Source organism: Myotis nattereri, assembly GCF_964212035.1.
Source record: "Myotis nattereri genome assembly, chromosome: 19".
Lineage (NCBI taxonomy): Eukaryota > Metazoa > Chordata > Mammalia > Chiroptera > Vespertilionidae > Myotis > Myotis nattereri.
In genome coordinates this window covers 26937296-26956867 of record NC_138095.1, presented here as the reverse complement: position 1 = coordinate 26956867, position 19572 = coordinate 26937296, and the positions used below count along the sequence as shown (strand labels likewise).

At 50.5% G+C, this 19572-nt stretch overlaps 1 protein-coding gene across 1 annotated transcript in view; it reads right to left on the bottom strand.

Moving 5' to 3' along the window:
• The window catches only part of SPECC1L (sperm antigen with calponin homology and coiled-coil domains 1 like), a 54229-nt gene extending 37451 nt beyond the window's left edge, over positions 1–16778 (bottom strand). Inside the window, exons 1-2 of the mRNA XM_081114238.1 lie at positions 16616–16778; positions 4395–4584 (exon numbers count right to left, since the gene is read on the bottom strand). Of these exons, the coding sequence (XP_080970364.1) occupies positions 4395–4547 (153 nt within the window). The 5' untranslated portion in view covers positions 4548–4584; positions 16616–16778. The remainder of the gene's footprint in view (positions 1–4394; positions 4585–16615) is intronic.
• Positions 16779–19572: the final 2794 nt, after the last annotated feature.

Genomic DNA, 19572 nt, shown 5'->3' with positions numbered 1-19572 from the left:
ATGTTCATTTATGTTTTATAAAGATGAATGAAAAAGTATGAGCTTTCAGAAAACCCCCACAAGCACTCTGAAATCTGCTTTCCTTCTCCCGGAAATGAGAGCACACCATTGTTCTTGTTTCCTCAATAAAGAAAACACAAAGTTCGGGGCAACTAAGGTGAAGGCACAAGTCAGTCAACTGATTGACGCGGTTTTCTATCTGGAACCATGCTTCCCCTTAGATCCTCATAATTCATTCATTTCTGCAAATTAAAATGGCTCATCAGTCAAACAATTTCAAACGTCTCCTCCAATTCTACATGTCAGTGACTCCAGATGGAATAGATTCTGTTCTCATCATTCAATTATGAAAACTATTCATAGTAGTGCCATTCGGTAGGTCAATCTGTCTCACTAAAGAGGCAGAAAAAGGATTAATGTTTTAAATGCATTAAACAGAAACTAGATTTGGTATTTAGGGTTGTCATATTATGAAAAATCTAGGCTATATAATAAGGGAGGGGGGTGGGACATTAATCATTAAGGATTATTCATATTCTTTAAGATTAGTTCTGTTGCCCTGGCTGGTTTGGCTCAGTGGATAGAGTGTCGGCCTTTGGACTGAAGCGTCTCAGGTTCGATTCCAGTCAAGGGCACATGCCTGGATTGCGGGCTCAATCCCCAGTGTGGGGCATGCTGGAGGCAGCTGATCCATGATTCTCTCTCATCATCGATGTTTCTCTCTTTCCCTCTCTCCTCCTCTCTGAAATCAATAAAAATGTATTAAAAAAAAAAAAAAGATTAGTTCTGTTAATAAAACTGGTCACTGATTGGAGGGTGGACATACAATATAGTGTACAGATGACAGGTTGTAGAATTGTGTACCGTGAAACCTGTATAACTTTGTTAATCTGTGTCACCTAAATCACACTGTTAACTCATCTTACACTAAAAAGATGTGATCACCAATAATCATCAAAAGTCATCAGTTATTTAGATAGATTCTAACGGAAGTAACTGTAGCTTATTAATTCCCAAATATCAACTTTTAGAAACAAGTATTCCCATCAGTACAGTGAGTGGTATCTTACTTCTCCATGAAGTAATATAACATGCGCACCGAGCACTGTGTGAAACCTGAGAGGTGTAGGCATGTAGGACACCATCTCTATATGGAAAACCAGCTTTTCTACTGGCTATGACAAGGAATGAGGGATCCCACACCCCAGGACAGATGCCACAGCTGCTGGACAAATTCCCCAAAACTCACTGGAAATAGCAGCAGTGCTTCATTTTATTATTTGCAAAAGCTGCAATCAGCAGTGAGACGCTCTGGACCAAAGAGTCCTTTCCTGCACCACTCAGGTAGGTCTAGCCCAAACGATATTCGAAAAATAGGTGTTAATTCCGACTCACTCACACCCGACAGACACAATAATGTGGGTGTCCACATGAGAGAATGAGTAGGTATGCGTGTTTAAACACTTACAAGCCAAATGCTTCATTCATTTGGTTAATCACCAGTGCTCCATCAGTTACAGGAGTTCAAGTTGTGGGGCGGTAGCTACATGCTAGGGAACCACGTGAAATCTGAAAACTTAGAAACATAAGATAACACTGAAGTTTGTGGGTCTCCAAGTCTTTTTAGCTTTTTTTTTAACTTTTCTGTTGTCAGTTTTCTTCTTTACTTCAGTTTCTACTCAAGACTTTTTCCTCCTCTCCGAAGTAAAAGCAATTGCTCCAGTCTAGGTGAGGCGCCCCAAATAGCTTCATCTCCTCTATGACCCTCCCCACTGCTCACACACAGAACTCACTCACTCACAGCCCCCACAGCAGGGCCACGGATCGGGACAGCTGGCATGTGCTGGCACACAGCAGGCACACGGTTCTGCTTTACAATGAAAAGCACTCACTGTTCAAGACCGAGCTACTTGCAACTCAGATCCCAGCCTCAGATCTGCCCCGCCTGCCCCGCGCACACTCCACTGCGAACCTCAGAGACGCTGCTGCCACTGATACGGAGGCAGCGAAGGCAGCGGGCAAACCCAAAGCCGGGGTTTCAACCTGTTCTTCCAGTCACGTAAGTCACAGGTCACACGGGCGCTCCACGCCGAAGGCAGCCCCACAAACCGAGTAACCAGTTAGGCCAGGAAACGCCAGCATCTCCCACGAAGGAAAGCATTCATTCCTGGTGCTGGTTCAGTCTAATGGACGCAGGGCAGGGGAGAGGCCACGGGGGGACCCGGCAGCTCACCGGGCGGCACAAGGAGAGGGCCTGGGGCATGGCCTAGCCCTGGGGGTAAGGCTGGGCTTGGTGTCCAGCCTGGTGGAGACGACCAGCATCCCTGCTGGCTCCTTCCACCACAAGGAAGCCCCTCGCCAGCTGTTCCTGGAGGTGCTTCTAATAATAACCAGAGCCGGCTTGGACAACAGGCTTCCAGGACTGTGTTCCAGGCGGGGGGGGGGGCGGGGCTCCTCCCGTCAGGCTGGGGAGACTCTCCAGGTTTCCTCCACCGAGTCAAAGCCCAGACCCCACCCACATCCCTCCAACAAACAGGCAAAGAACGGAAAGTGACGTCCGGGCGGGGAGAGGCTGAAGACATGACGTGGGCTCTGCGATGGCACAGATGTGCCTGGAGCCACCCTGTCCCTGGGACCGTCAAACCAACAGACACTGAGCAGACTATCTAGAGCAGCGGTTCTCAACCTGTGGGTCGCGACCCCTTCGGCGGTCGAACGACCCTTTCACAGGGGTCGCCTAAGACCATCCTGCATATAAGATATTTACATGCCGAAACCAGTTTGGCTCAGTGGATGGAGTGTCAGCCTGCGGACTGAGGGGTCCCGGGTTCGATTCCGGTCAAGGGCATGTGCCTGGGTTGCGGGCATCTCCCCGGTGGGAGATGTGCAGGAGGCGGCTGGTCAGTGTTTCTCTCTCATCGATGTTTCTGACTCTCTATCTCTCTCCCTTCCTCTCTGTAAAAAAAAAATAAAATATATTTAAAAAAAAAAAAAAGATATTTACATGAAGATTCGTAACAGTAGCAGCATGACAGTTATGAAGTAGCAACAAAAATAATTTTATGGTTGGGTCACAACATGAGGCACTGTATAAAAAGGGCCGGAAGGTTGAGAACCACTGGTCTAGAGCAAACCACTCACTGCTGCTTTCACTAAGCACGTGCCGTGTGCCAGAGCCCGCACTCAGCATCCTCACAGGTTCCCCTCACTTCCCCACCACGGTTCTGAACCACCTCTGTCTGCTCCCGAAACCCGTGATCGAAGGCAGCGCTTTCAACCTCTTTCACCTCACGGCACACACAGAAACTAGTTACTAAAATCCTGCGGCACATCAAATAACATATTTTTTGGTCTAACAAGAAAATAGGTATTAATTAAAATTAATTGGCTATTGCCGGAACCGGTTTGGCTCAGTGGATGGAGCGTCGGCCTGTGGACTGAGGGGTCCCGGGTTCGATTCCGGTCGGGGGCGTGTGCCTGGGTTGCGGGCACATCCCCAGTGGGGGATGTGCGGGAGGCGGCTGATCGGTGTTTCTCTCTCGTCGATGTTTCTGGCTCTCTATCTCTCTCCCTTCCTCTCTGTAAAAAATCAATAAAATATATTTAAAAAAAAATTAATTGGCTATTGTTGTGTTGGCTGTTGTCATTTTCATTTTTTATTTGACCACCTAAGGGAAAAGAGGTCGGTGCCCGGCTGAACAGTCCGGTATTCATGTTTTAAAAGTCCTTGCGGCACGCTGTTGAGGATCGCTGATCTAATGAATCACTGTCCTAAATGATAACAGGAACCAAGCCAGCTTATACAGGAGTGTAAAGAAAATTACTGTCACCCAATTCTAACTAGAACTAATGCTGGGTCAGTTGTCGGAAAGAGTGACAGTTGCAGTGTGTGGGGTGGGGTGGGAATGAAAGCCCTGCCCCGGGTCCCAGGAATGTTCCTGCGGGTCATCCTGTAAGACAAGGCATAAACCTTCGGGCTAGAAACCATACTTTCCTCCTTGAAACTGCTGACCATTTCCCTGCTTTCCCAGGGCATCTGATCTTTCCTTGTATGTTGGTTTTTCTGTAGGTGACTCACCTCCATCCATTACACAAACTCCTCCAGCTCCCACCAGCAGAGAGTTCAATGATTTTTTTATTTGACCACCTAAGGGAAAAGAGGTCGGTGCCCGGCTCAATGATCTGTTTCATGAATAAGCCTACTATTTGGTTTCATTCATAGAGACAGACCATCCACACCGATGGAGTCCACCGGACTGTGAACTCTCTTCAAAGGCTATGTGTCCCCAGCACCAGCAGAGGGCGAACCCTAAGTAGTGCTTCTCTAATAAATCAAACATCCTATTAAGAGCCGCGCCTCCTGAAATCACGTGCTCAAACATCGCACAGAATACCTTTGGCAATGCCGCTGCTGGTCCAGGTTTTACGAGTTTGCCGCCCGCAGATGCTGAGGAACTGTTCTCAGGTTTAGCTTTTTCTACTGGTTGCGTTTTGTTTATCCCAGACACCTTAGGCCCTGAGCCAACACTCCTGCTTGCCTTCTTCATTCTGGGCTGCCTCTTCGTGATACATTTACAAGCGAATCTGTGGAAAGAAATGGCATACTGAGAACAAAACGGGAAGAAAGCTCCTGAGAAATTTACTTTTGAAGAATTTTACTATGTGATAAATAAAAATGATCGAAAGCTAGATGCAGCTACAGAAAATAAAAGTAAAACATTCTTCGAGTTATTAATGTCCCCTTATTTGCAAGGCTCCCTTCTTGAACATGATGAATTTGGAATGATTCTAATTTAATGTACTTCATGTGACTCCTGGTGATGTCAGTATAGGACAGGCTCCGTGTTGTCCCGGTCTCAGCACAGCCCAGCTGCACATGGTCAGGAGGGCGGGGCAAGCTCCGGCTGTGACCCACAAGCTGTGTGACCTGGGCAAGTCACTCAAATCACTTCATCGCTTCCTGTCTTTGCACCTCTGCTTCCTCTCCTCTCAGGAGGAGTTGGTGAGCCCAACCCATGGAGTCCTCCCACAAAAGAGCGTGCACAGCACGGAAAAGAGCAGGACTCCTGACACACTCACTCCAGAAGCTACTTCACCAGGCTCAAGTGCCAGAAAAACAGTGCCAGAAGCTAAGATGAGGGGCGACAATTTATTTCATTGATGCAGACTCCACCCTCCCAAACCATCCACCCAGGAAAACATACCAATCGAGCTTCAGAAATAATGCCAAAAGGACCTGAAGAATTCCTCTTCGCTGCCAGTGTATGTCTGATCAAATCGGGAACCTTTCTGAAATCTCAGCTTTCTCATAAGTAAAACGGGCTGGTAATCAGACCACCCACCTTAAAAGAATGTTGAGAGGATGAACTAAAATAATAAACCGCGAGTGCTTAGCAGGGTGGCAGCCCACAGTAAAGACGGAGTCGATGTAAGCGATCATAATTTCTAGAGCACACACCACATGCCCCGAGTATGACTAACGCCTATTAAAATAAAACAGCAACTCAAAAGACACTTTGTGAGAGGGACTCTTTATAATAAGAAGTGACTGAAGATTGTTTTTACTTACTACTTACATTAAATTACATACTGCGGTGCGCAGAGGTCAACAAACAGCACTTGCTTCTGGTTCTTTCCCACTGAAAATTACACAGCAGGAAATACTGAAAATACCTGGTAGGGAATTCACTAGAACAATGATCAGGAGGCCTGGGCTGTGGTCAGGCCTGACGCCTGACTGTGGGCGAGTCACGCTAACTCTGAGCCTCGGTTATAAGGCGAGCAGGAGCTGTTAGGATCTTTCTTTCAGAAAGTCAAAAAGGCCATTTTACAATTTGTGCTTCAGAACCAGAAGAGAAACCATTTTTTAAAAAAGAAACTGCTTATTAGTTACGTTTGTTTATGCCTATTAATATCTCATTAAAAATCCAAAAAGGGTTTTGACCCAATCTAAATACATTTATCTCTATAATTTCACAAACTTCATATTTAAGACGTAGGGATCATGTTAAAATTGTAAACTAAGAGCAGACTTAAAACACTGAGAAGGAATCACATAGTCAAGGGAAAACCAAAATTCAGCAAATTAGCTACATTAGAGTCAGTAAATAAATGCTGCTAAATGAATCAAAACCAATACCCAATCTGATAAAAGCACATGTTCTACAAAAACCAAACAGTCCGGCCAGTGTGGCTCAGTGGTTGAGCGTCGACCCATGAACCGGAGGTCACAGTTCGATTCCCAGTCAGGGCCGGGCTTTGGGCTCGATCCCCTCTCCCTCTCTCTAAAATCAACAAAAACATGTTTTTTAAAAAGTTGAAAAGATTCAATAAAAAATGCTTTCATTAAATAAATGGTAATGCACTAGGCTGGTCCTATCCTGAATTCCTCAACATATACATATTTTTTAACCTTACTTACTGTGAATTACAACACACAATCAGGAAAAAAACGCACTTAAATGTATATATTTAATAGACGTGGAGTGGGATTTATTGAAAAAGCCCAGGCTCACTCAGAGGAAAAGCTGAGTCTTGTCATGTCAAAAAGCCCAGGAAAACAAAACAAAACAAAACAAAACAAAAGCCCTGCACACGCGCGAGGGGGTGTGTTCAAGGCGCACAGACAGAGGCGGGAAGGGAAGGCGAGTGGGGGGAGATGCCTCCAGGAATGTGATTCTCTGCTGAGAACGAACCCACAAAGTCCATTACTGCCCAAAACACCCCAATTCTTCCTGACCATTTTACATGCTTATTTCTACTCTGGCATGACATTTTTAAGACAGAATTTATCTCATGCCTAAAATTAGGTTGTGATTATCAACTAATATGCACATTTAATACGGGTGTTTTACCTGTTTCCTGAAATCAATCATGCAAATGACTACGGAGGAAAGAAGGCATTTCCATCTACCTCTCCTCCACCCCAACCGCCAGCTCTGGGAAGGAAGCAACTTCGCCGCGTCCTCTCCTTATTCTAGGGTGCAGGCCCCTACCCCCCGCACGGTCCCAGGAGGAGGGAAAAGCTCCTCCACGCGGTCCACCCTCCTCCCCTCACAGCTCCCTCCCGAGTGCGTGGCTGCCACACTCTGCCCGGGGGCGGCCGTGCTGTGCCACAGCCCCACGTGCTCACTCATCAGTGAGAAGGAGGCGACGGTGCGCCAGTCGACACAGCTCCACGGGGAAGCACGGAAGCAAAACCAGGCTGCACTGGAAGGGGAAGAAAACTTGAGAAGGTGAAAGACAAAAAACTTTTCCAAAATGGGGCTTTGTGAACCCTGGCCGACGTGGCTCTGTTGGTTGGAGCGTCATCCTGAGCCCCAAAAGGTTGCGGGTTCGATTCCCCATCAGGGCATGTAAGGGAGGCACCCAATCAATGTCTCTCTCTCTCTCCCCGTTCCTCTCTGTCTCAAATCAATAAAAAACATATCCTCGGGCGAGGATTTTAAAAAGCGTTTTGCCTTTGTGAGAGAGCGGGCCAGAGAGCAACGAGGCGGCCAGCTGGGGGGGGGGGGGGCGCTGCACCCCACCAGCACGCTGGACCCTCACGTCCGCCCTCCGTGGCTGGGAAGGAGGAAGACACCATGGTTAGCCGCTTGCCCAAAGTCTGAGCTCGCTCTTCTAGACTACAGCTGCTAGCAGGATGCTGGGAAAAGGGGCTCATTATCAAGCAACAAAAATTCAAGAGCCCAACTCCATTTCCTCTGGTTCTGGCCACAGAAAGCCCCCCCATGCTAATTTATGATTTTTCTCTATTACCCGACAAGATTTCGCACAAGGAAATATTTAAACAAAACTAGAAGCTCCCTGGATTTTTCAAACTTAAAACCATCCATATTCTCCTTCTTTGTGCGTTCCAAAGAATCAAACAAAAAGCTAATGTCATACTGAGCTCTCTCCAGACCATTTCAGGAGATCTCTCTCGGTAATACAACTGCTGGAAAGCCGTTAAACTACTAACAATACTTAACATTCCAGACAAGTGACAGGGCTGGAAAGGGACGGCCGACAAGAATTTCTGGCCGCGGTACACAAATGATTATTCCAGATTTAGACCAAAACAAATTGGCTCCCAAAGTTCAAAATCCCAGAATGCAAGAGATGTTGTCTCCTCTGGCCACTCCCTTCTCAGCCAAAGTTTCTGAATATTTATAAAAAGAAAACGTTTATTCAGGATTCTTGCAAACGGTGGCTTTATGCTCAGGTTTTTGGCAGGCGGTTATAAGCTCGCACAGTCCTGTATTCATAAAATTAACTGTCGACCATTATTTTTAATTTAAAACATCAATTTGATATATTTGTAATTTATAATAAACTGATCTGAAATACAAAATGAAACATTTTCTTTGGTATTTCACTAGTCAGTGAAGTGTATCACTAAAAATCCTTTAAAATAAGCTTAAAATTTTAGGAGGAGAATTTTTGTTGGCAAAGTCTTGCTAAACCACAGTCAGGCCTTGCTCATCTGCGGCAGGTACGCACGTCAGGCCACGTGGCGAGGACAGAGCAGGGCGCTGAAAGGGAACTCCCGACCCCACGCCCCCCCCAGCCTGCTCCCTCCCGGGGCTTTCTCTCAGGGGCCTGAGCAGTGAGGCTGCCCAGGGCTCGGGGCGCTCTGACTTCAGACATTAGAAAGGATGGCGGTCTCCTGGCTGACAGCAGCCCCTCTCTCGGTCCCCACCGCCCGGCCGCAGGAAGCGCACAGCTGGATAGGTACCAGGGCTCCAGATGTGCTCTCTGCTTCCTCCTCCGGCCCCACAGGCCTTCTCCACACCCGGAAGCGCAAGCCCCCCTGCCAGCCCCGTCGGGGACGCCTGGGTGCCTACCTCAGGCCCAACGTCTCCGTGACCAGCGGGCTGCCCTCCCACCACGTCCGTGTCCCACGCAAACACGGCCACACTGCTGCTCCGACCGGCCCCCCTCCCTGGAGGCCCATGACCACCTTCTTGGCGGACAGCAGGTCCCGGCGTCGGCCCTCCGCCCGGGCACGTGGGCCCCAGAGCTCAGCTCCCGCAGCTGAACCCGGGCAGCTTCGGGGCCGCCGTGGACTGAACGGGCCTTCACTCTGCGTGAAATCCAAAGGCACTGGCGTCCTGTCCTTGCTGACGATTCCAGCCCTGGCTCAGCTCCTCACACAGGGAGAAAGGGAAGGACAGCGGCAGAGAAGGCAGCAACAGACACAAGGAATAAATGCAAAGTGAACCACAACCAAAAAATGTGGAGGAAGTCTTGTCCACAGCCAGCAATATGAAGCCAGCCCTGCACAAAGCAGCCTGACCAACACCCCCACACCCCCTCTGGGACCCCTCCCTCCACACAGCCTGACCCCCCCACACCCCCTCTGGGACCCCTCCTCCACACAGCCTGACCCCCCCACGCCCCCTCTGGGACCCCTCTCCCCACGCAGCCTCACTCAGAGCGGCAGGTCTGTTTCACCTTCATGAAACCAGCCGCCCTGTGCCAGTCACTCTCCCTGGTTCAGGCAGCTCATTCCAGCGGGCACATTATTCCCCCAACTCCAATACCCGTTCATTGGAACACGCCCCCCCCCACCCACCCCCGCTTCAGAGCAGCTTTCTCAGTCTGCGGAAGCTCTTGCTTCCAGGCACATCCTCTAGTTGGCTCAAATACATTTTATAAAAATTAAAAAAAAAAAGAGGCAATTTCAAAGGATAGGTCAGCTCAGTCCCCCTGAAGCCACCTGAAGGGGCTACCTCTCCTAGGACCGTATCACAGCTGGTCTCCCCCTCAGCCGGGACTCCTCCAGCACTTAGCACCCCGCAGGCCCCGTGCCGTAAGCGTATCGTTCAGTAACTATACAGAGAGCGGAACCACAACTAGAAAGACAGACAAAATCATGATGAGAAGAGCCCAAGTCCCAGAAGGAAATCCTAGCAAATGCTTCTTGGACCTGTGAGTTCATCACCGAGCAGTTCACAGGCTGTGAAGGACACCCCCTAACGGAGTGAGATCGTCCACTCCCGCATTCCGGGTAGGATGAGGATGTGAGAGGAGAAAAGGGGAAAACATGGAGAGCACTTCCTTCGGAGTTCAGATGTCATGGGCCACACTTCCTGGTTAAAACGCTGAGACGCGCATGCCCCTCAGTTACACTGGTTCTGCTGTTAGCTCTTCCCACGATCGTGAATGTCCTTAATGGCATCTAGGGGAGCGATTCTTCCCAGGTTTTCAATGTACTTCGCCCAGATCCATCAGAGGAGTCACTATCTATTGCAGCTATAACCTTAGGAAATGTATTTCTTTTTTTTTTAAAATATATTTTATTGATTTTTTACAGAGAGGAAGGGAGAGGGATAGAGAGTTAGAAACATCAATGAGAGAGAAACATCGATCAGCTGCCTCCTGCACACTCCCCACTGGGGACGTGCGCGCAATCAAGGTACATGCCCTTGGCCATAATCGAACCCGGGACCCGAGTCCGCAGGCCGACGCTCTATCCACTGAGTCAAACCGGTCAGGGCAGGAAATGTATTTCTTAAATAATGACTTGAAAGTCAAAATTACTCCCTTGACCCATGTCAGTGCAACTGTAACTACCATTTACCAGCCAAAGCAACACAAAACAGATTTATGCCTCTTCCATGTAAAAGCTCTTCAAATATTTCAATGACAAAAGAAACAGTGCCTACCTGGGTTTTCTATGTTCCAGGCACTGGAGTTCCTTCAGCCATAAGGATCCTGTTGCGATGAACCTCGTTATTAGTAACAGGAAGGGAGCAAAGGGAAGGCCTAATATAGGCATGTCATTGGGCAGCTGCCCCAGGAAGCTAAAGCTTCACACTCCCCAGCGAGCCACCACGCTACCCGCAGATCCTGGGGAGGGGGCTGGGCAGGGGAGAGACGCATGCCCACTGAAGTTGGGGTGACATCGGGAAGGTACCTGGCCTGTCAGTCACGCCTGAGGACAGGTCATTGGCCAGAATGGGCGTGGCCACTGCAAGGGTACAAAATTTGGGATATTTCATTCCCTGAACAAAGGAGTTTGTTCTCTTGATGGCTCTTGGTGTGTTGCACTTGACTCCTGGTTTGAGGGGCTCTTTCTCCCCTGCCACCGGCTTGGCCAAAGCCATGTGAACTCGCATGCGCGACGGACTAATGGACCATAAGTAGCCTGATGTGAACTGCACCCAGCTGCAACACGGAACAGACGCTCTGCACACTGGCTCTGACTTTAGCTTTCCTAAACCCCAGCTCCACCCCTATGGCGGGACTGGGACTTTAGAAACACAGAGGTAATCCCATGCAAATAAAAAATCACTCCTCATCCCACGCGAGTCTCAGAAAATTCTTCCTCTCGAGATATCATAAGGACTCCCCCGCCCCCCCCCCCCCCCGGCCAGAACCCAGTGGGGAAGAGGATGCCGTCCCCAATAACAATATGACAAACGCATTCTAGCTGAGCAGCAGCAGCAGCCTATGACAGTGAGAAGAACACAGGACTTTTAGTCAGAAACCTGGGCTCTGACCCAAGCTTGCCGTGGGTTAGCTCTGTATTCTTAACCTTGTTTCATTTACAAAATTAAGGAAAATAATAGTTGTTCTAACTACCTCAAGATGTGTCGAGGGGACCACAGTTAGTGGAAGGGACACATGAAGTGTAGGCCTTTTCAGCTCCGCTGCTATAGGTGCTCGTTAGCTTCTACATTCTATTAACATAGACTTCATAAACCTTGGGAATTAAATTAGTTTTATAAATAAAGTTTGAAACCCAACCCACCCTAAGCACATGTGGTGGGAGGAGAATCAGAAGCCAAGGCAGGAAGAGGTGACACAGAATGCAGTGCAGCCACATCCGAAACCTGACAAGCTCACCTGAGGCCTGCACGCAGCCTTACGAACGCCCAGACCTGAAGCAACCACTGGGATGGTCTGAAATTAAAACTTTCTAACAGCAGCTCAAGGCGTAGTCATGTCCTAGGGCGGTATTCTTCTCCAAAGCTTAATCTTCAACTTTTCCCATCTAAGATAACACCCCTGATGACACACCTTTGAAATAGCAAAGTGCTCTCTCCCTGTCCCCACCCTCAAAGCATACCCTCAGAGCGGAGGCCGCACACCCCCATGGCTACCATCATGCTGTTACTACACTAGACTCACCTGTGAAAGAAGGCTGTGCGCGTCTCCCAGAGATTTCCCGGCTTCACGTCCCCCTCCCGCCTCTGGAATATATCACCAACGGATTTCACGCAGCCCCCTCCCTCTCCCCCTTTGGTTCTGATGTGCAAAATATGCGGTAAAACTGCCATTTTTAGGCGAACTTTCTCAATCAGTTGAGATTTTGCCTCCTGACAACTGTCATCAGTTTGACTCAAATAAACTCATAAAAATTTACAGGTTTGAATGTTTATGTTGACACATTTATATTCTCCACTAGACCTTCGGAAATACTAGTTTAACATAAACTTGAAGGTTGCATTTTTTTCCCATCTAGAAACAAGGAACATTAGGAACTAAAATGCCAAAAAAAATATTTTGCAAAATAACATTTTACTCCTTATAGTGAAATTCTGATTAATAAATGATTTGCATTCCATCATGATCCAGTCTGTCCCAGACTGGAGGGTCTGACTAAGCAAGTCACTGACAAGTGTGCATTTCTAACTTCATTTCCAATTTTTTTTTAAAAAAAATCAGGCCTGGCCAGTGTGGCTCAGTTGGTTGGAGTGTCCACCTATGCACAGAAAGGTCTTGAGTTCAATTTCTGGTCAGGGCACATACCCAGTTATGGGTTTCATCCTTGGCTGGGGAAGGTATGGCAGGCAACAGATTGATGTTTCTCTCTCTCTCTCTAAAATCAATAAAGAAAAATAACCTTGGGTGAGGATTAAAGAAATATTTTTCCCCTTTAACTACTGTTTTCCCTAGGCTATATGCACCATAGACAAACTTGAAATCTAGTATCTTAATCTCAAAGATTTACTGTCCAAACACGTAAATTAAAAAAACAACAACACAACAACAAAAAGGCAAACTTAAGGTGGAAGGTATACAAGGTGGAAAGGGAAGCTGGGAGCAAAGGCGATGCCCACCCGGTTCCTGGGTGACAGCAGACATAGAGACAGTCTTCTTCAGGAAATAAGATTCTAATCAGACGCTAAGGCACAATGAAACGGACTTTGCAAGCTGGTATGCGTGGCTGGGAGGGGTCTCGAGGCCGGTGGGGTCAAGTGCACCTGGAGTGCACGCTCAGGGCAGGGACTCGGTTCCACTTTCGCTGCAGCTCTGATATGCCAGCGCTAACCGCGCCCAGCACGCACAACCACTTCACCTCGGGCCAGACACTCTGCTATGCACTGCGGTGTCACCGGCTGGAAGGAGCAGGAAAAAAACACAGGTGCCGCCCAGCCAGCGTGGCTCCGTGGTTGAGCTTCGACCTGTGAACCAGGAGGTCACGGTTCGATTCCGGTCAGGGCACAGGCCCGGGTTGCGCACTCCATTCCCAGTGTGAGGTGTGCAGGAGGCAGCTGACTGATGGTTCTCTCTCATCATTGATGTGTCTATCTCTCCCTCGCTCTCCCTTTCTCTCTGAAATCCATACAAATATATTTAAAAAACACACACACAGGTGCCAAATCCTAACTAAACAGGGTGCTAGACCAATCTGCGGGACAAGGGATGTCTCCAGGCAAGGTAATATCTGAGCTGAGTTCTGAAGGTGACACAATCAGATGACGTGAGAGAACATTCCAGCAGAGGAAGACAAGGAGAGTGGGAAGAGTTCCAGGGACCAAGAGGCGTTGAGCAAAGCGCAACGAAGCACCTGAGAGGGGGAGGCTGAGTGGAGGCCAGGCCCAGGAGGAAGTGTCCTCGCTACCAAGCTCAGGACTGGCAGGCCCGGCTATGAAAGTAGCGGGAGCCACTGAAGGACCTGAAGTTGCAGGAGTGGGAGTGAGGAGTGACTATGCACAGATCACTGTTCTGGAAAGAAGGCAGGCGCAAACATCTGGATTTAGCTAAAGAATAAAGAGAAGAACTACAATGCAGAGGTGGGAAAAGGTCAGGAAAAACACTGGTAACACATCTGCACTCTCTTCTCTCGTGGACAGACGCCCTTTATGGGGTTACCAAGTTATCCTCCGAAAATGGAGAACTCGGCGGCAGCTTAACTGCTGAGCTACACCAGCTGGTTGGTTATATTTTTAGAAATAAAGATCTAACCACTACGCAGTACACCTGAAACTAATACAAAATAAGCCCAGCCAGGAGGCTCAGTGGTTGAGCGTGGACCTACGAACCAGGAGGTCATGGCTCGATTACAGGTGAGAGCACATGCCCCGGTTGTGGGCTCCATCTCCAGTGTGGGGCGTGCAGCAGGCAACTAATCCACGATTCTCTCTCATCATTGATGTTTCTACCTCTCTTTCCCTTTCCCTTCCTCTCTGAAACCAATAAAAATATATTTTAAAAATATTAGCAACTCAAGCTCCTTCCCATCTCCTCCCTCGACTCCCACCCTTGACAGATGGGGAAATGAAGGTGCAGAGAGGAAGGCAGACGTGCCCAGAGGCAGAGAGCCCAGAGAATTCCTCTAAGCCTGCGGCCGCCCCACCGCCCTTCCTCCACTGCGCTGGACAGTGTGCGTGACACCGGGTACACGTGAGCCCCGCGATCTACATATATGCACGTGGCTCCACGCCAGCCCTTACATGGTCATTCATTCTGAACCGGGGCGATGCCATCGCCTGAGTCGCCTGCGATATAAAATGGACTGTGTCGCCGCGTCAGTTACAAGGAGAACCTCTGCTTCAGAAAAGAAACCCCATCTCGGGATGACAGACGGCACTGCAGACACGCATCCTGAAAGTTCAAGTTCGAAACGGAACCGTCCCTACAAACTTCACCTCCACCGCAACGGCTGCCATTACCCTCCGCTGAGCGACACTGGACTTGATGGGCTCACACATCTCTAGCCGGTGGTTCTCAACCTTCTGGCCCTTTAAATAGTTCCTCATGTTGTGACCCAACCATAAAATTATTTTCGTTGCTACTTCATAACTGTCATGTTGCTACTGTTATAAATCGTAATGTAAACATCTGATATGCAGGATGGTCTTAGGCGACCCCTGTGAAAGGGTCGTTTGACCCACAAAGGGGTCGCGACCCACAGGTTGAGAACCGCTGGTCTATCTAGACCAGGGGTCCTCAAACTACGGCCCGCGGGCCACATGCAAATACAAATATTGTATTTGTTCCCATTTTGTTTTTTTACTTCAAAATAAGATATGTGCAGTGAGCATAGGAATTTGTTCATAGTTTTTTTTTTAAACTATAGTCCGGCCGTCCAACGGTCTGAGGGACAGTGAACTGGCCCCCTGTTTAAAAAGTTTGAGGACCCCTGATCTAAACCATCACCAAGGCGCAGAGAGAGAGCTCTTCTGGGGCACAGCGTTCACTACCTCCCTGAAATTGTCAAAATTGTCAAAATCCCCTCCTGCCTGGACCCCTCCCCCCCTTGGCAACCGAGCAACACTCTCCAGCTACCAAAGTTGCTGAGTCTTAAAGGCTGCCTGGTGCAGAGGAACCCAGAGAAGAGACGCTATTTTAGAGAGAGAAAAGAAAAAAAAAAAACTCTTGGGGCGGCCATTTCTCTACAGAATCAACTTCATCCCGACCCACACCCCACTTGCCCTGGCACCTCGTGCCCTCTGCGTGGCGGCGGCTGCCTGATCATGTCTATGTCTCGTGCAGATGTCTCCGAGCTCAGCCCTGGTTTCATCTCAAGAGCATCCTCCCGGGGCCGCGGAAAACGCGGGCGGGTGGGCTCCGCAACGTTTCCTGGCGTTTCTGAATCGGCCCAAAACTCAGGACCCGGGATCGGTGGTAGGAGGTAACTCTGACAACACCCTTCGCCCCGCGGCCACAGCAGGGCAGCGACGGGCGGGCATCTTCCGGGGCTCAGCCACCCAGGGTCTCTCTCTGACCTGGTCTAGGAATCGGGCTGGACGCGCGTGGCAATGGGTCTCTTTCCCAGACGCCCCCGGGGGAGCCCCCCAAGAGGGCGCGATCGTGTCTCAAGCCGGTGCAATCATTACCAGACTGCGGGAAAGGCAAAGGCTTCCTCCGCCAAACCCCGGGTTATGCACATCGAACCGGATGCCAGAACCGGGTCTCGAGAAACAAGGACATTCCGCCTGCTCCGGGCTGACCTCCCAGACCAGCGGGACCAGGGTGGGGGCGCGGGCCCCGGATCCGCCGCCCGCGGCCCAGCTCCCCACGCCGCGTCCTCGGAGCCCCCCGGGGGCATGGGGACCGCGGGACCCGGGCACTGAGGCGGCGGCCCGGCCTCTGCTGCGGCCCGGAGGAAGCAAACTGCGAGCGCCGCGCCCGGCGCTTCGGCTCGGAGGGTTCCGGCGGCCGGGTGACCAGCACTGGGTCCCCACACCAGCCCGGGGCGGCCCGCTGACCGGCGGCCCGGGAGCCCGAGGGGACGGCGCAGGCGCAGGCGCGGGCCGGGCTGGGGGCACGGCAGGGGGGACGGCGCAGGCGCGGGCCCGACGGGGTCCGCGGGGCCGCCTGGGCCTGTCCGCGCGGGCGGCGCTGAGGAGGTGGACTGGCCCGCGGGCGCCCTCGGAGGGGACCGGGCCCCGGCTCTTACCGCGCGGCGCCGCCTCGCTCGCTCGCTTGCTGGCTCCGGACTTGGGCCGGGGGCGAGGTCGCCCGGTGGCGCGGCCGGATCCCGTTGAGTCCGGCCTCAGGGTAGCAGCCAACCCCGCGGCGCCGTGGGCCCGGCCCGCCCTGCCTGCCTCGCGGGCCCCGCCCTCGCCCCGCCCCCGGCCCGCCCTGCGCGACTGGCGCCGAATGTGCAGACGCTCGACAGGCCCCGCCCACATGCCGCCGCCGCGCCGTCGCCCGAAGCCCCGCCCACTCTTTCTCGTTTCTCCAGGTTCTGGGTCGCGCAGGCGCGCTAGCACCCGGCCGGCCACATAAAGGGCTGGGGCAGCGGGTGCGCGCGCATTGGACCCCTTGGCACTCCAGGTCGGGCTGGTGCTGGATCCTTCGCTGGGCGCGGACAGGTGATAGGTGTAGCACCCCCTTGTCCCAGAGGCTTTACTCAGCTCAGAGGTCCACCATCGCTTACTTACAGTGTGCCAAGGACTGTGCTAGGCATGAGCTAGAGAGGGTGAAATAAACACACAAGCCCCGCCTTCCAGGCGCTCCCCATGCAGCAGGGAACACGGACAAAAGTGAGCCACACAGTTGTGCATCAACCTATGAATCAGGACATCACGGTTCGATTCCCGGTCAGGGCACATGACCAGGATGCAGGCTCCATCCCCAGTGGAGGGCATGCAGGAGGCACCCGATCCATGATTCTCATCATTGATGTTTCTCTCGTTCCCTTTCCCTTCCTCTCTGAAATCAATAAAAATATATATATTTTTAAAAACATTTTTAAAAAGTGAGCCCCCCACACACACAAAAACCACGAAGCTAAATATCCTTTATCAAGTTAAAAATGTTCTGTTAGGTCGCAATTATCATACAGGTTTTTTTCCTTTGATAGTTCGAAAGACATTAGATTTTTATTACATCATCTCGGTTTCCTAGGAAAAAGACAACTTGCTTGGTCTCGATATATTTTTCATTGCTAGACCATTTCTTAGAATATTAGCAGCAATTAGCACTTTTGCATATTTGTCCATAAGTGAGAGTGTGTGATCTCTGGCATGCAAAATGAACACAATTTTGGTTGCTGTGTATTCCACAGCATGAATTTACCACCTCACGGTTAATCCACTCTCCTGTTGATGGGCATTTGGGTTGTCTGCAGTTGTAAGCTATTAGCGAAGGAAAATGGGATTAAGCAGAAAAGACTCCTGGTGTCTCCAATGGAAGCCATGCCTCCCTGGGAAACGCCCTGCTGTTATCTGATTCTGATGCTGGGCCTCCGGGCCTTTCCTTGTCTTTGAGCTCTTTTACAACTCGGCAAATTGTAGAAAACTGATGTCAACGTTAATTATTCTTGTCTAGGGACATGCAAATAATTCTTATCTCGAGACAGCCCTCCCAACAGTGGGAAAGCCAGTTTTGCCGCCATTTGCAGGTTTATTTCAGATTTGTTGATCTTTAAATGTATCTGACTTTGGAATTCTCCTTTGAACTGATGATAACATCTGACTGGTTCCCTCATGAATTAAAGAGTTAAGTGAACTTTGTACTTGTCTCAAATAAACATGTACTGCCCTGGCTGGGTGGCTCAGCTGGTTCGAGCGTCACCTATTTACCAACAGAGTGCCGGTTCAGTTACTGGTCAGGTACAGGCCTGGGTTGTGGACTGGATCCCCAGTAGGGGCCGTGCAGGAGGCAGCCACCGATGCCACATTGATGTTTTTCTCTCTCTCCCTCTCTCTTCCTCACTCTAAAAATCAATTTCTAAAAATCTTAAACAAACACAACCCGGCCAGTGTGCTTAGTGGTTAGAGCAGCCGTGGGCAAACTACGGCCCCTTTGGCCGGATCCGGCCCGTTTGAAATGAATAAAACTAAAAAAAAAGAAAAGAAAAGACTGTACCCTTTTATGTAATGATGTTTACTTTGAATTTATATTAGTTCACACAAACACTCCATCCATGCTTTTGTTCCGGCCCTCCGGTCCAGTTTAAGAACCCATTGTGGCCCTCGAGTCAAAAAGTTTGCCCACCCCTGGGTTAGAGTGTTGGCCCAAGGGTCACATATTTGGTTCCCAGTCAAGGGCACGTACCTGGGTTGCAGGTTGGATCCCTGGCCCCAGTCAGCTGAGAGGCAACCAATCGATGTGTCTCTCTCACATCGATATTTCTCTGTCTTTTCCTCTCTCTTCCACTCTCCCTAAAAATCAATGGGAAAAAATATCCTCAGGTGAGGACTTAAAAGAAAAAGCAGGCAATTGGAGCAACTACTGGCCTGGAGGCCATCTATCTTGGGGCCCAGCCTCCACCTCCATGACCTCCATCCCTGCGGGCCCTGCCATGCTGGGGTCTCATCACCATGGAGATGGGCCGAGCTCCACAGCCCTGAACCCCAGTGAGCTCAGCGACGCTGGTTTCCCGCTGATGCGCTCAGCCCCATCCAGTCCCTGCCGCCCCAACCTGGGCCCAGCTGCTCGGGTCGAACCACAGCTGGAGGAGCCCAGCAGGCGGGGGCTGCGTGCCAAGTTCTCATCGGAAACCTGTTCCCAGAGGTTATCAGGCCATCGGCTCCGAGTGCCAGGACATGGAGCTGGGATTCTTGACATGCCTTCCTCGGAGCCAGGGAGCACTGGGCCCCAGGAAATGGGCGACCGTCAGACAACGGATGAAGTGTCTGCAGGCAGAGATGAGCTGCTTGCCTTCCACAACCACAGTGCGCAGGTCAGGAGGGACCCGGGGGCCTGGCGACCGCGGCTGAAGCCGGGCGGGTCCTCTGGATGCCCAGCGGGCCTGCAAGGCGGCCCAGAAGAGGTACCGGAAGGGGACGACTCCGGACAAGTTGTCCCCCCTCCCTCAGGCCTACAGAGATCAGACACCATCAGACCCTCTTATGTCAGATCTAGGGAAACTGAGGCTCATGAGAAGAGAGTGGTGAGCCAATGCTT